The 17,977-nt window shown below is 34.3% G+C and overlaps 1 protein-coding gene across 2 annotated transcripts in view; it reads left to right on the top strand.

The window, feature by feature from the left end:
* LOC150097510 (uncharacterized) overlaps positions 1-17,977 on the top strand; it is a 235,351-nt gene that overhangs the window by 193,361 nt on the left and 24,013 nt on the right. For both annotated transcript variants that reach the window (XM_090407294.1, XM_090407295.1), the window contains one exon: positions 1,645-1,723. In XM_090407294.1, coding sequence (XP_090263420.1) covers positions 1,645-1,723 — 79 coding nt within the window. The remainder of the gene's footprint in view (positions 1-1,644; positions 1,724-17,977) is intronic.

Below are 17,977 nucleotides of genomic sequence, written 5' to 3'. Positions count from 1 at the left end.
TAAGATCTGATAATGTTGTTCTCTTGATAGGTAACAGACTGATTTGGTGTAAAATTGTAGATAGGATGTTAATAATTATGTAGATTTTTTATGTAGTATTATCATATCTTGTACACCCCTTGAGGGTACATGGCAGGAATTTGATGATGATGGTGGTGGTGTGGATTTGAAATTTGATTGCTTGATTCATAGTCATCTGTGTGGCTGCAGCAGGAGTTAAAATAGGAATTAAGTTTTATGATTGCAGCTGCAAGAAAAAACAAAACATTTTAAACAGATTTGATCATTGTTACCAGTGTTTCATCATCATTGTTATAAATAAAATATTTCTGTTCTGTAGCAGTCTTAAGTTTTTCTGTGTGCATTATTCTTGCTAATACAGGTGATGATATTAGTATTTTTTCATATACTGCTTCTTTGCAAAAGGTATGATAAATATATTTCATCAGAAAAAAGGAACACCAATGGAGAGCAAGCTCCCCCGCCCCAAAAAAGAAAAAAAGAAAAAAATTAATTATGGTAGCAACAGTGCAGTTTGTTTTCAAAATGTTATTCCACTTTATTATTATTATTATTTTAAAAAATGTGAAAATTGGCAGAATAAAGTACTTTCTAAAAGTACTTTAAAATGGTGTACAAATTGATTTAAATTTGTGTTTAAAAATTTTGAAGTGAAAATTAGAAAATTTGAGAAACTTTAAAAAAATCAAGAGTCATCACACTTGAAAACTGTTTTAAAATAATCAAATAACCAAGCACACACAACATTTATTTGTTATAGGCCCTTCTGCCTCTCATGTATGGAAATAATATATATATATATATATAATAGCAACACTGATTAGTTTTGCTAGTTTAAATAAATTGCTTGGCTTAGTGGTTATCACTGTTTAGCCTAGGTTTGGATTCTATCAGTGGGAGCAGGTTCTTTATAGGCCGTTTTTTCCAAATTAGTTGAGTAAACAAATATATGGCAGGATTCGTGAAAAACTGGCCTAAAAAAATGCTTGTATTATTAACATAAATGAGTAATGCTTTTAACACTCTCAAATAAATAGGTTACAGGTAGGTATTCAAAAATCCGGCAACCTCTGGACCTGAAGGGTGCCAGATTTTTGAAAATGCCGGATTTCGGATGGTTATATATGCTGTATATTTTTAACAGAAAAAGACTACCTGTACAGTCCTTTAAAGAAAGAAAATTAAACACTAAATGCTTGGAAATGCTCAAGGAGAACCGGTCTACCAGTCGAGAACTTGGGCGCGGGGGGGGGGGTATGCATCAGGGAGGCGGAGCCCCCTAGTAAATGATAAAATGAGAAGGAATAAGCAGGTTATCGCAATGCTTATCGACAACAGCGCCATCAAAACATAAACAGAAAACAGTGGTGCGCCAATGGGATAAATTTGAAAATGCTTGCTCCGAAATCCATGCCGGAAATCTGAAGGAACTGGATTAACGATGGCTGGATTTTTGAATGCCTACCTGTATTAGGTTACAGTTAATCTGTGCAAGTATACTACAAAGTACAGTAATGAAAGAACAAACATTCTTTTTAACTTGACATGATATTTTTTACAATTATTATTTAATAATTTTTTTTAAATTCTAAGTTTATAATATATTTTCATTTGTATTTCCAGCGACTGTTTGATGAACGAGAAGCTAAATTCAAAAGTGTTGCTGCAAGTATAACAGCAGCAATGGCAAAGCAGTCACATGGTAAATAATAAGCTTCAAATATTAAGAATTTTTTTAATAAAAGTTTTATGTTGGTAAACAGGTCATTAGTATGGTACAATAATATTTACTTCACAGCAACATAACATTTGTTAGTTTTTTAATAATATTAACTCACATTACCAGATAAACTATGAATTTATTACTTAAATTCTGTTTAGAGGAGAAAACATATCTAGGGATAATAATTAACTATCTTTATTTAATTATTAAACCAATATTTCTCCTTGGTCGCCAAGACATCTTCATGGCTCAAATACAGTCACTTCTCGACTTATGTGACAATGGACAACCCATTCACATATTCATCAAATACCACCTCACTCTTGCAACCCATTAACCAGAGTGTTCAGGGGCGCGCCAAGGGTATTTGCTGCCTGGATGCAAACTTTTATCAACTGCCCCTCAAAAAAATAAGTAAAAGAAATTGCGTGTAGCATTTACTATTATAAATAAAATAACAATTTACGCACACAAAAGTTACATGTCTTATTTATTAAAAACACAGAATACATAGTTTAGTATAGTTATTTTTAACATTTTTTCAAAAACAAACAAAAAAAGATCAACAATTTATTTCTTAATATAAACAAAGATTAATTGCACATGCTTTTATGTAAAATTTACTTGACGTGATTTTTTTGTAGTAAAATCATTTATTATATCCTCCATATCTAAATTAGTAGCAATTTGATGTTCTATGCTAATAAGACTTAAATTGTTGAGTCCATCCTGTGTCATTGTACTGCAGAGATGATTTTTTATAATTTTCAGCTTTGAAAAGGATCTTTCGCCAGTTGCAACAGTCATAGGTATTGTTAAATAAATTCTTAGTGTTATTGACAAATTGGGAAAAACACTAAGATCATTCGAAAATATATAATCAAGTACCGAAAATGTGTTCATATTCGGATTAAGATAGATTAAAATATTTTCTATTTCCTCGCATAATTCCAAGGAGTTTATATCAGCATCTTTACCATCTGTCAATTTTATCTCCAAATCTTTACAATATTTTAATTTTTCTTTTTTCTCCATTGGTTTTAATAAATAAATGTCATTTAAAAATTCAAAAACATCATTATGTTCTTTCAATAATGTAAATCTTTCATCAAGTTTTGAAATAGCTATATCAATTATAACTAAATAAAAATTGACTTTGAAATTTTGTTCTTGCGATTCAATAATCTTCATCTGCACTTTCATACGAGAATAATCTTTTTGTTTTCCGAGTTCTGACTATTGGAATACAAGGAAAAATTGGATCATAATCCACTGTATTTGCAATTTTGGTTGCTTCCCCTAACATATTTTTGAATGCCTCATCTGTTCTACAATCCTTTAAATAATTTTTTAGGTCTATCAATATTTTCATTATTGTAGTTTATCATACTAACAGACATAATTTCATCCGGTTTTTGCATCAAATTACTTATGACATTAATTTTCGATAAGATTTGGTGCCATATAACAAGAGTACATATGAATTTGAAAGATTTAATTTTTAATAATAATGATTCAGCTTCGTTCCTTGTGTTGCTATCTCTTGATTTATCTTGATATAAAATGTATAAAGCATCGTATATTTTTTCTAAATTATACCTTAAAGCTTTTACAGTGTCTATGTGGCTTCACCATCTCATCACAAACTTTTTTAACAGTAAAACTTGGGCATTCCTCTTTTAAAATTTCCAACGATAGACTGATTTAGAAAATAAATTATATATTTCCTGAATTAATGAAAAAAAAATTGCACAAAAAAATTTGCTATTTCACGTGGAACACTTGCAGCATCATTTACAACTAGATTAAGCGTATAAGCAGCACATGGTACGTAAAACTCTCGGGTTCATATCTAATATTCTCTTTTGGAGACCCTGATTTTTGCCCTTCATGCTTGCCCCGTTATCATATGCTTGAGCACTTAAATTGTAAAGATTTATATTTTCTGATTGCAAAAAATCTAGAACAAAATTTGTTAAACCTTCACCTGTTGAGTTAGTAATTGAATAAAATCCTAAAAAGTGTTCTCTGATTTCTATTTTCTTGTTGTCATTATCGAGGTAAACAAATCTTATAACAATACTTAATTGATTTTCATGAGATGTGTCTGGAGTGGTGTCTAAAATGATAGCGTAATATTTATTTAATTTTAGCATTTTAACAATATTAGATTTTATATTTTCTCCTATTATTGAAATTATTTCATTTTGCATTTTTTCTCCTAAATAATGTGGCATTTTGTTCTTATCGGTTTGTATTTGAATTATATGATCTGCCATTACATTATCGAATTTTGCTACAGTTTCTATTAAAAAAATTACCGTTGCTATCTTCAAAAAGTTTATTACTGTTACCTCTGAAAGCTAAATTTTGTCCTGCTAAAAATTGAACTGTATAAATAATTCTTTCTATTACCGATTTCCAACTATTTTTTTCTAATTTTATTAATTGTTCATTTTCTGCATCTATTGTATTATTATTTATAAATGACTTTTTTAAATCGATCCATGATTTGTAACATTTGATATGTGCTTCACTTTTTTCATGTCGTTCTAATGTTCTCGATAAATGTTGCCAATTAATAACCAATTGCATTGAACACATTAATTTTATCGTTAAAAAGTTTACAAGGAAAACAATATACTGAATTTTTGCATTTAGAATACAATAACCAATTTCTGTGTATCTTTTCATTATTACTTAATCGTTTATAGTAATAATCTGCTGAAAATGATCTGGTTTTTTTTTTTTTTTTTCATATCAAATATATGATATTGATTTGGAAAATCAATATCATATATTTGTTTTGGTCCAACATCTATTAGAATCATTTTGAGATTATATGTTGTTTTTAATGGCCACTTTCCTGGATCATCAAAATCATGCTCAAGGATAGAATTCATAGGAGAGTTTTCAGTTGTTATACTTGTATTGCACACGCTTTTGTCACCTGTTTCTTCCAGTAAACTGAGTGAGCTGTTGAGAGTTTCAGAAGTGAAAGATGAATTTTCTAAGCATTTTTTAGCAGCTATGGAATCTTCAGTTAAATGTATGGCAGAAGAAGAAGAATCTTCAAAATTTTCTCGAGCAACTGAAGATTTGTCTGTAGATGAAGATGTAGATGCAAAATAATTGGAAATAGGAGTCGTAAATTTTTTTTACATTTTCTTCTTTCTGTGCTCTTTGTTTTCTATATTCTGCTCCAGAAAATCTTTTTCTTCCATCTGAGAGCTAAAAGTAAGGGTTATTAATATTATATTAGTTAAATTTTACGATGTAGGATATACCAAGAAATGAATATTATTACTATTAATGATTATACTGCATTGTATAATCCAAATTAGATATTAGCTACATAAAATAAATATTTGATGTTTGTTTCTTGCCGCTCTATCAGTGTTGCCGCCCGGGTGCGGTGCACCCTTTGCACCCTCAGGTTGGTGCAGCCCTGAGGGTGTTATTGCTGCTCTCAAGGTATGTTATTGTAGAAATTCTCAGGCTATTGCTGATAATTTTGGTAGCTAGTTATGGAGTTGGAGACTGACGATGAAGTTGTAGAACAATTAGTGGAGGCTTTGGCAGAAGAGAGAAAAATATAGCTGAAGACCAAGAAGTAGTCCCCAAAAAATTTACGCCGAAAAAAATTGGCAAATATGCGATTAAGTCATTTGAAGAAATAACCCCTCGAGATCATTATCATATCAGACAGAATGATGCAAGCTGCAACTGGTTGCTACAGAGAAATTTATGGAGAAAAGAAAAGGCAAATTGTTCAGACTAAGTGGGAGGTAATGTACAAATTTTTAAAGAAACCTACTTCTACTGTCACCTTATTCCCTAGACTGTCCACTAGTTATTCATCTGGTGAAACTATTCTCAGAACATCTTGTTGTAATTCCTGAATTTGAAGAATTTGTTGTTAATGAACTAGCCTTCCCTGCCTCTGACGAATTGCCCAATTAATAAAGCAGCAGATTGCTCCATGTGTTTCCAGCTTATTTTACCGATAAGTGCATGAAGCACTATACATTTGTTTCATTATTTATTCAGTACCTGTAGTCATTTTATGTTATAATTTGTCCATTGTATTATTTTACTATAAACATGATAAAATATTACAAACAGTCCTACATATTTTAGCATTCAGAAATGTTAATTGTTAACATATCCTTAAGGTTAATGTAATTATTTCTGATTTACAACCTTTTCGACTTATGATGGTAGTATCAAAATGGAACCCCATTGTAAGTTGAGGACTAACTGTATATACCTCCACATATACACTGGCACACCACTAGGAAGATAAACAAAGACCATGTAAAAAAAAAAAAAAAAAAAAGGTGGGATCCCAGAGTTCTAGCTAGTTCCCTCTGTGTGTGCTCTAAGGGGATTTTGCTTGTTCTGTCGAAGGTCTCGAGATAATAATCTCCCAGATTTTACATAAGGTGGGGCAGCCGTGTAAGTTCAGAAAATGTAGTGCTGGGAATTTTCTGGAACAGTCTCTCAGATTTATACCTACTTTCGTATAATAAAGAGTTTTTTCCCATTGGACCTGGTGATCTTTGTCAATGGCATGGTTGTCTACCACTCCAGCATATTTTCATATCTGTGGTTTACATAATAAACATAATTCCTATGTTCATTCAGTTAGATGTTAACTGTTCTTGTTTTTCTAAAGTATGTCAGTTTGCTATAGCAAAGAATTATGTAGGCACCAGGTCGATATAGATGATGGAGAGGATCTTTCAGTAGCACAAATTATTAGCCAATGGCTTCCTCCTTTACAAAATAACAGATCTCTCCATTCATCCCCTAACTCAATCCCCCCCCCCAAAAATATATCATGCACTCTTAAATGATACAACATACACACTTCCTTAAATCATGCCAAAAATTAACTATCCTTATCTCCTCAACAAAAGATACTCCCATGACAGTGTCCTATCCAACCTCAGCAGTTTATGCATAAGGAATGCACTTTGGCTGGGCTGATCTTAAAATGTGTAGGTCTTTTGTTATATTTTTACTGTTGTTTATAATGAAATAATACAATGGACAAATTACACAGTCTTTCCGTAAATACTGTTACAACTTCTGCATACCCACCTCATGCTGACCACAGAACTGCACAAGCCCAGTTCAGTTAGTGGTTGGTGCAACCAACATTCGCATGTTTATCAGTAGAGAGTTGTCTAACTATACAGGTTAACATGCAGTGGGGAGATTATGAGAACTGTGTAGCTGTAATAGCACTTATTGGAATGCAGACATAATATCCTTTCACCATTGAAGACTTGTTCATGCTCAGGTTTACGATCGAGTATGTGCCACAGCTCAGAATTCAGAGAGGTCATCATCCCGCATCAGTGATGGTTTGGTGTGTGTGTGGGGGGGCACATCATGGGGGATATGTTCCCCCACACCAAAAAAGGGGTCAAAACCTCTGCCAAAATGTATCAACACACTGTGCTAGAACCTGTGGTATGGCCCCTGAACAACATCTTGTTTCATGGTAGGCAGTGGACCTTCCAACAGGACTCAGTCCCTGCACATAAATTGGTTGGAGGTGAATGTTCCCAACCACACACATATATATATATATATATATATCACTATCTGATTTGCTGTCTGGAAGTCCCAATCTGAATCTGTTGGACTTCAAATTGTGGTCAGAACTTGAGAAAGTAGCTTGCCTGAAACAAAATCCCAACGTCACCAGCCTGAAGATGGATTTGGAGCATGCAGTGGCAGCATTTCTGTTGGATGTTGTGTGTGTGTGTGCTGCCGTCGATATGTAGCATTACAGACTTCAGGCGTGCATAAAGGCAGAAAGGAATAGGGCATTTCAAACATCGAGTGCTGCTATATGCACGTTATACATGTGGTTTGTATATGCTGAAAGCTGTAAATGATTTACTGATAGATTAAAGGTTTATGTACTGTTCAAGTTATAACAGTATTTGTGGCTAGGCTAGACTAGGTATAACATAAAATTACTGGTTTTGTATTGTAATAAATAATGTAACATCAATATACATTGCTTTGTGCATTTATCAATAAAATAATCAGCTGGAAACACAGAGCAAGCTGTTGCTTTATTAATAAAGGTGATTCTTCATCAGAGTAGTCAGTGGAGGCTAGTTCAACAACAAAGCATTCTGAGAGTGGTTCACCAGATGCATAACTTTTGGAAGGTCTAAGCTCACATTCAGGAAGTGAGATGACAGCAGGAGTAGGTTTCTTTTAAAATTTATACATTACATCCAACTTAGCCTGAACAGTTTGCCTTTTCTTTTCTCTATAGCAAGCAGTTTCAGCTTGCATCATTCTATCTGATTTGATAAATATCTCCATGTTGGGGATCTGTTTCTTCAAACAACTGAATTGCCTTCTTCTTTTCAGCCATTTTCTGTCCACTTCTGGATGAATGCCTCCTCCAGTTCCTTCCACCTTTCTCTGTTCTTGGCAATAGTTGACCAATTTTTCCCAACAAAATTTAGCAATTCATCACTCCACCTTCTTTTAGGAAATCCTCGCCCTCGTTTTCCTTCTTTTGGAATCCAGTTTGTTAGTATGGTGGTCCATCACTCATCTTCTCTTCTGATAGATGTCTGGCCCATTTCCATTTTAGTCGCTTGTGATGAAGAATGATGTTAGTGATATGAGTCTGGCTTCTTATCCAGGTATTTTACTTCTTATCTTTTAATGTGATGCCTAGCATCAACCTTTCCATTTTTCTTTGAGTTGTTGCTAGTTTATTTGTCAGTGCTTTTGTTAGAGACCAAGTTTCACAACCATATGTGATGACTGGAAGTATTGGTTAAATGTCTTCCTTTTTAAACATGGGAACATCATTGTTTTTGAAAAATGCTTTTCAATTTTCTGAATGCACTCTAGGCAAGTTGAACTCCTCTATTTATTTCCTTTTTGAGTCCACAGTTTAGATCAATGAGATGACATTAACAGATACAAATATCTCTCTGTCTGCCAGTTTTTTTCAGTGTAAACTTTTTTGGAAGCTGCTTCTTGTGGTCGTCTGCTGTTTTTTTCTTCTTCTTTTTTTCTCTCTTCTTCTGTAACTTTCTGTGCTCTAGCACTTGCATGTCTTTGTGTAAGAACTATTCTCTCTTTAGCTAACAGCACTATCTTGTCACCAGTCTCTTGTATGGCTTTGTTGAAACCTGTGAATGTATGAACTTAAATTTTTGGCAGCTTCCTTCATGCCATTCATGCACTCTGGTGTTTGTACAATGCAAGATATTATATTCTTCCAAAAGTTTCTGAGGTTTCCTCACCCTCAGTAGCAGCAATAGCTTGATGAAAATAATTGCTTGAATAATATCCCTTAAAGGAAGCAATAACACCCTAGTCTTTAAGTTACAGGATTGAGGTGGTATTTTGGGATGTGCTAATGGGATGGCCATCGTAAGTATGAGTAGTTGTAAGTTGCATATGTCTTAAGTTGAGGACAGACTGTAATGTATGAGTCTTTTGTACCAGTGATAAGTAAGTATCCTTCATGATGTTAATACAGATATCAAAACATTGGATGTGTAATTTAATTAATTAAAAATTATTTAAATTTCATAATTGTTATGTTTAATTCCTGTAACATGTCAGTTTTGTTATTTCTTCAATTAATGGGCATCCAGAGTATATGGGAGAGAACCATTAGATCTCCTTTACTGAAGTTTATTTTTTATTTTTTTTACTCACTTTGCTGTTTTAAATAGTTTTTTGCAATCATTTCTGATTGCAGTTCTTTTCTTTGTAAATCAGTGGAACCATTCAAAGATTTGTATGTTTCAGAATACACCTCCAAATGTTTTCAGGAAATTAGTAGCTGTTTTAAAGTAAAATTAAATATGAATACATTCTCATATTTTTGACATCAGAAATTGTCCTGAAACAAAACACAGGACAAAAGGCCCAAAAATTCCAAAATATGTGGAATTTTCAATTAAGACAGGGTACATGGGAAATTACCGGGATGGTAAGTATGACAAGCTTATTAGATTACTTGGTTCAGTGCCATGGCATGTAAAACTGCAAGGGCTGGATGTCGGTAGAGCATGGGAAGTGGTCAAGGAGCATTTGGGAGGTTATGGCTGATTGTATACCTAGGATCCGAATAGTAAAACAAGTAGGGGTTAAATGGATGAATAACACCATTAAGCTTCAGCTGCAAAAAAAGAAACAACTGTGGAGGGAATTTAAAGAGAAAGGTGACCTGCATGCACACAAACGGTAAAGCACAGGCCAGAAGGGTAACGATTGTGGTAAGAAAAGCAAAAGCGGATTATGAAAGGAAACTAGCTATGCAAGCTAAAGAGAATCCCAAACAGTTCTTTCAATATGCTGCAAGTAAAAGATAAACTGTACATGGCAGAATGATTTTAAGGAATGCCGATGGCAAGAAGGCCACTGAATCAGTCGATATAGTGGAATTACTGAGTGAGCACTTTGTAAGTGTATATCATCCAGGTGATGACATTGAAAGAATGAAGGAACCATTAATTTATATGGGAATTGTGGTGAATGAAGTGGAGGTGAATTGCCTATTACAGTACCTTAATGTGAATACATCTATGGGATTGGATGGTATTCTGGCACGGGTCTTACGTGAAGCAGCTAAAGAATTATCAGTTCTCTTGACCATGTTGTTTAATCTGAGTCTCGGGTCTGCTTTAGTCCCGAAGGTGTGGAAAGAGGGGAAAATAGTTCCACTGCATAAAGGAGAATCCAAGACTACTGTTGCAAATTACCAACCGATCAGCATATCAGGAGTCATTGTCAAGGTCTTGGAGAAAGTAGTCAAGGGAAAAATACAGGAATGGATTGATGAAAATGAGATACTGTATGGGGGACAGCATGGCTTTGTGAAGGGTAGATCATGCCTCAGTAACTTGCTCAAGTTTTATAACACAGTGATGGCTGAACTGGATAAGAGTAATGGGTTTACAGTGATACTGCTGGACCTGGCCAAGGCCTTTGACAGGATACCACATGGAATTCTAATCTGTAAACTGCAACATATGAGAATGTATAAAGTGTTGGTGAGATGGATAGGAGAGTGATTGATGGAGAGATATCAGAGAGTAATTTATTCAGGAGTAGAGTCCAAAAGACGGCCTGTGACTAGTGGTGTGCTGCAGGGTTCTGTTCTTGGACCACTGCTGTTTAATTTGTTCATTAACAATATAGGGAAGGATCTACGAAGAACGGTTCATTTGTTCACTGATGATGCAAAGTTGGGTAGGACAATAGTGAATGCAGAAGATGTCAAAATCTTGCAGGATGATTTGGATAGATTGGATTTTGGGCTAAGGAGAATGGATGTCAATTTAATGTGACAAAATGTAAGGTTATGCATTTTGGGATGAAAAGATTAGCAGCAGTATACCACATTGGTGGAACTGTACTCCAGGAGATTGATGAGGCCAGGGACTTGGGAGTGTTGGTGGATAGGCAGATGAAGTTTAGGGGGCATATTGCAAAAGTGGCTAAATCAGCTTATCAAATCACTTGGTTGCTGAAGAATACTTTGACGAGCAGAGATAAGCAAGTTATTGTTCCTCTGTACCGAGCCTTGATAAGACCTCATCTCGACTACTGTGCCCAAATTTGGTCACCTAGGTTTCTTCTTTATGGGGAGGAGGTTGAGAGGATTCAGAGGCGAGTGACCAAGATGATAGCAGGTCTGGAATAAACCTTATGAGAACAGCATGAAGATTTGTGGGTTGCAGAAATTGGTGGAAAAGAGGAGATATGATTGAGACATTCAAATTGCTGAAGGGTTTCTATAGGATTAATTCAGTGGATATTTTTGAGATCAGAACTGGTGGTGGGAGGACTAGGGGATATCTATGGAAGCTGGGCAAGGGTGTGGTTAGTAAGGGTGTTTGAGCTGGGTTCTTTACTTTTAGGGTGGTAAATGAGTGAAATAAGTTGCCAGAGTCTGTTGTGGGTGCTATGACAGTGAATGAGTTCAAGACAAGGTATGATAATAGATACTGTGAGAATGTCGAATAGTTGTGTGGACATGATGTTTAGGGCCTCCCTCGATGAGCCTAAGGACTCCTTGGAGTCGCCCATAGTAATAATAATAATGGACTGTGTCTTGACCTTATGTAAACCTGTACTGTCATAATAATCATTGCATGGTTGATATCAAAATATATTCATCCAAATATATTTGGATAAATATATCATGAATACATTTTTGAATAGATGTCTCTCCCTCACCCACAACAGTAAATGTGTTCATCAGGAGAAATCTGCCAAACTTCAGGGGTTTATTTTTATTTTTTTCAGTAATTTTAAGCAAAGAAAAGTTTGTATCAACATAGTCAAATTCCAGATGAGTGTCAGGAAGATCATTTCATGATTTAGCCATTAATAACTATGACCCTGCTTGACTATATGCATATCATGGACTCATTATGTAAATATTGGTGCTTGTAAACAGTGTTTTCCATTCTGTATTATTTGGTTGAGGTTTATGAGTGTGCTTTAATGTAAAAGTGCCTGGCTTAGTTTTCAAAAAAATAGGTATGTCAGCATCTACTTCATGTAATAATTTCATTTGCATTACATTTTTGTAATAGCATTACAAGAACTGCTGTTGGGAAATAATAAGTAATTTACCTACTATTATCCCTAATCAACAATTGGTCCTTTGGTGCTGTATTTGAATGTGTCATTAATTGTAATATTCAAAATAATGTGCATTGAGAAAGAAATATAGTCCTTAAAGATACTTAATAAATATTCACCTACTTTGAAGTTTCTAAAGTGATTGTTTTGAGGGTGCTAAGAAGAACATTTATATTTGCATTATATACAAGAAGCACAGCACCTTTGAAAGGCAGATTACATACATTTTACTGTTGAGTGCTGGAGATGGTGATGTCTATAGGTGCTTTAATCTCTAGTTAGCAAAGTTTAGTTGAGATCTAGTGAATAATACTCACAGTAAACAACTGCAAGCATATACAATTCCTTTATTGACATAAAGCAATGGTATATGTATTCTTATCATGATGAGGCTCTATCTCATCCAATAAGTTTCCAATTATATGACCCATCATAATCTCAACTTGAACATTTTAGACCATCATGATGGTTACACATACATGAAGGCATGTATGTGTAAAAGATTAATTTAACTATGGGGATGTACTATATCTTGGAATTTTGGATTCTGCAGAATACACTCAAAATAATTTACTAGCAATAGAATTGGATTATGTTTTTTTTTGGAATTGCAACCAAAACCGACTACAGCCTGCAAAAGCAATTATTGTATTATGCATGCATTCTTCTGGCTGGCCAGCCAGCCATCCTGTTTTGTAGGATGAAAAATCAGAAAAACAAAGAGAATGATGCAAGTGTTAGTAAGATACATAGAATTATGTTCCTCAGTAGAAACTGCTTTTGAAAAAAAAAACATTTTGAAACTGCTAATAAGAACTCTATTGATGTTCATTTTTTAGAATAATTGATTGCAAACTTTATTTGTTTTAAGTTTTAAGATGAGTATAAGCCATTCTGTAACTTATAATTCTAAAATAGAAGTTTAACATGTTTTTTTTTCCCTTTCAATTGCTATATCCTCATACTAGTTCGAAGTCAGAAAACACATGTTGATGGAAACTCTTTTGCCTCCTTAAAATCACAAAGGAATGAAACCCTGAAGTTTAACAGATTTCTCTTTGGAATTATAAAAGCACTTTGCATAACTGGTTTGCTGATAATATCAGTAAAGGGATAGACGTGCATAATACATAGTGAATATTGCTGCATAGCATGTCTGTGCATGCACAGTCTGCAGACTATGAAATTAACATTATCCAAAATGTAAAATAGTGTGCATGTTCATACACACACACACATATTCATTGTACCACAACAGCTGAACTCAGAATTGAGAGTTAATTTTGTCATCAGTAATGCTGTAATATAACATTATTATTGTTGTGTCCCAATTTACGATTTTTATTCTATCTAATAATTTCCTCTTATCTATGTTCTTCTATTATCCATGCTCGAGATATTACCAAAATTTTTACTAATACTTAAGTTATTTCTCCCCTTAGTACCCCTAATATTTGTATTTATACTGCGCCTTTTGGGATATTTAGTTTGAGATATTATATACAAAAACAAGGAGAAAGAACTCAAATATGTCTGAAAGTGTAACTATGTTGCAGTCGTGACACTTTATCTCGTTTCTTAACACATTAATTTCCCACATGATTAGGTTCGTAAATTTTCAAGTGGTGCATTGGACAACAATTTCAGACAACTTTTCTTATCATTGAACAAAGGTTTATTAAAAACTTTAATATGGTACAATTCAATTTTTGTTATTACTCAATTCAATGCTAAACTAAATACTTACAAACTAACATTAACTTATTACAAGTAATTAGGCTATGATCCTATAATGGGTATTACGATCATGCTGCCATAACAACTCAACACATAACTTCATATGACATGGACGTATAAGATTAATTCACACTATTTAACTATTCAAACTTAAGTAGATTAACCAAACCTTTTACTGCACTAACACACAACTATGACATTTTAACTTTCCTATACATTACAATAGACATGCAAAATTCTCAGGACACTTAATTATTCATATAACATTAACACTAGCCAGCTTACTTTTAATATATTCTGTCAGATACTAAAGTCCTAGTATAAATTTTCCTTGGTCACTTCAACAGTTCTGTATTAGAATAATGATACCTATTACAGACAAATTTTAGTTAACATTAGATATATTTTATAGTACCTTTCTTTCTTGAGTTTTTCATATGGGCCTTTACCTTTTTCTGATTGAACTAGCTTGGTATAACCTCTCCGATAATCTGTTTCTCCTACGTTCCTTTTGGAATTGAATTTTGCTTATGCAGTCTTAACCTCTCGTAACTTAGGACACACTTTGAATCATCTATATAACGGCTGTACAACTCGCGACGTGGATATCGATATCTTTACAGCTTTCCCTTTCTCGTGGTTGTCACTGAAGTTGAAACACAAAGAATATGTTTCCTTTTCTTTGACTCTATGGCATTCTTCGCTTCTTACATAGGAAATCCGGAATCAAAATCCTGCTCACTTTTGTTTCCATGTTGTGACGACAGAGATATAACCCCAGTCTCCACTCAGGAAAACCGCGTGAAACCTATGCCACGTAGCTCGTAAGGAACTCCTTGGGAACAAAACCAAAACAAAAACCAAAAAGCCTCGTGGGGGGGGGGGGGGGTTCCAACCCTTTTATACCTGCTCTCCTAACGGCACCTTTTTTAACTTCTTTTCTCCTCCCCCTTCTTGATTTTACTTCACCGACCAATTAGGGTGGCGTTTTTCTGCCAAACGTCCTTTGGTCGGCGAGCCAAACGATGTCTCAATCCGGGAATCGGCCCTGAGTGATAGTCTGTTGTTTTTCTTTTGCTAGCCTCTAATTTAATCCCCTTTCCAAAATTTTCTATGAATTTACTTAATAACTTAATCTCTAGCCTCTCACATACCATCTCTTATGACTAATCCTTTTCTGTCTTATTTATTTAACTTTTCTCATTTAAATCATATCACAATATTAATATATTCTTTCTTTTGTTAGTTAGTTTAACAAAAACCTTTATTTTTTTATATATTTTATTGGATGCAAGAATTTTTCCATTTCTTTCAGTTAATTTAACTATTATCTTTTATGCAGGGTTTTTAATTTATTTTATTTATTCTTCATGTTACACCATGATAGCTGAGAATTCTACATTCTTAAGATATCAGGTGTAACATTATAATATATAAAGTTTCTTTATTATATATATATATATATATATATATATATTATATAGGCAAAGTAGATACTAGATCCAACATTATTTCAAAGCTGAATGTTTGTAGAAATTATTAAAGTTTTGTAAGTTACCTGAGAGCTTACGAGAATACAATCCTCAGCATCCCCAAGTTGCCTTAGCTTACACTACTAAAAAGACACGGGTGCTACCCAAGCATGTGCGCGCGTGCACACGCACGCACGCACACACATATATACGAGGGTGGTCTGAAAAGTTGCCATCTATGGCCTCGATCATAGATGGCAACACTATCAGCACGAATTTTTTTCTATGTTGGTACATCTGTCATAGGCATCCATGTGAAATTGTAAGTCATTCTATCAAGTAGTTTGTTTTATACAGCTGTCTGAAGCAAAAGCATTATCTATATCCCTTGAAATGGATAAAATTGAATATCGTGCAGTTATAAAATTTTATGTAAAAGAAGGTTTAATGCCAAACAAAATTCATTTGAAGTTCATAAAAGTTTATGGGCACTCTTCTTCATTTTTGACAATTAAGAAATGGGCTTCCGAGTTTAAACATGGCCATACCAGCCTTGAAGATGATCCACGTGAAGGATGTCCAAAAAGTGTAACAACACCAGAAATCATTGATCAAGTGCACGATATGGTATTGGATGACTGGCGAGTCAAAGTGCATGAAATTGCTGAGACTATAGGCATATCAAAAGAACGTGTAGGATATATTTTGCATGAAGAATTGCAAATGAAAAAGTTTTGCGTAAGATGGGTGCCACGCTTGTTCATAGCAGATCAAAAATGCACTCGCATGAAAATCTCTGAACAGTGTTTGGAGTGTTTTAACAAGAATAAAACTGATTTTGTGCATCAATTTATTACTATGGATGAGACTTGGATTCACCATTACACACCAGAATCCAAACATCAGTCAAAACAGTGGACGGAAGCCAGTTATTCAGTGCCAAAGAAGACAAAGTAGGTTCCATCGGCAGTAAAGGTCATGGCATCGGTGTTTTGGGATGCTAAAGGTATTTTGTTTATTAATTATCTTGAAAAGGATAAAACAATAACCGGGGAATATTATATAAATTAAGTGGATATTATATCCAACATTATTTCAAAGCTGAATACAGAAACTATAAAAGTTTCATGCCGAATATAGTTAGAAACTGTAAACGTTTTTGGCAAAGTTTGACTAGAGAGCTTAACAGAAATACACTCGCCGCCATACTACGAGTTGCCCCAGCCAAACGATAGGAAGCACGATTGCTAGTAAGCATCCATATATTGTTTGTTTGATAAGGTTTCACCAGCCTGACAGCTGTTTCAAACTCATTATTTTCGTCAGAGACACTGTTTAAGTAAAGGTCGCTCTAAAAATTAGGCGATCCTCCAGACCACTCCCTACGAGTGACCGAAAAGATCATCCAACTCAGCGTTGATTCTACTCAGTGACAGGCTCATCCCTTCCAGGGAAAAGCACCCACCGACACGGACCACACCAGAAAGCACTCACCCCGGAGACTCAAACTGCTCTCTCAGGCAAAATTCTTCTGAAATCTTAAGCCCCCCTTCCCTCTCAGCAGGGCAAGATTTTGCAGAAACCTAAGAGAGCAAGAACTCTCAGTACTAAGGAACTCGAAGAGTGGGGAGAGATGTATTTTCCCTAAGCGAACTCTCGGTCGGTGCATAACCTATTCACTAAAGTATTTACTAAAATAAAAAGCCAAAAGGCTTCACTTCGGCGATGCAAAATTATATAAATTAAGTGGATATTAAATCCAACATTATTTCAAAGCCAAATACAGAAACTATGAAAGTTTTGTGCCGAATATAGTTAAAAACTATAAAAGTTTCGGCAAAGTTTGACCAGAGTGAAGGCTCTAATCAAACTTCCAGACCAGAGCTATCGTTTGGCTGGGCAACTCTTAGTATGGCGGCGAGTGTATTCCCGTTAAGCTTAATGGTCAAACTTCGCCGAAACTTTTATAGTTTCTAATTATATTCGGCACAGAACTTTTATAGTTTCTGTATTTGGCTTTGAAATAATGTTGGATTTAATATCCACTTAATTTATATAATTTTGCATCTCCGAAATGAAGCCTTTTGGCTCTTTATTTTAGTAAATACTTTGGGGAATATTATTCCAATCTTTTAACCAGATGAAAAAATTCATGAGAAAAGACCAGGTTTGCAGAAGAAAAAAATCATCAATGCACCTACGCACAAAGGTGTGGCAATGGGAAAATTAAGGGATCTCCACAATGAATTGTTGTAATAATAGATTTCACGGTATGATATGAACACAGATGGATAAGAAAATAACTATTTATTAACTTAGAAGCTAATATTTCGCTGGTATTATATCCAGCATCTTCAGCACACACAAC

This window comes from Typopeltis vanoorti, chromosome 17 (genome assembly GCF_054136105.1).
Source record: "Typopeltis vanoorti isolate ZY-2024b chromosome 17, IOZ_Tvanoo_1.0, whole genome shotgun sequence".
Classification (NCBI taxonomy): Eukaryota; Metazoa; Arthropoda; class Arachnida; order Uropygi; family Thelyphonidae; genus Typopeltis; species Typopeltis vanoorti.
Note: the sequence above shows the minus strand (reverse complement) of the source record. Positions and strands in the feature narration are given on the sequence as shown.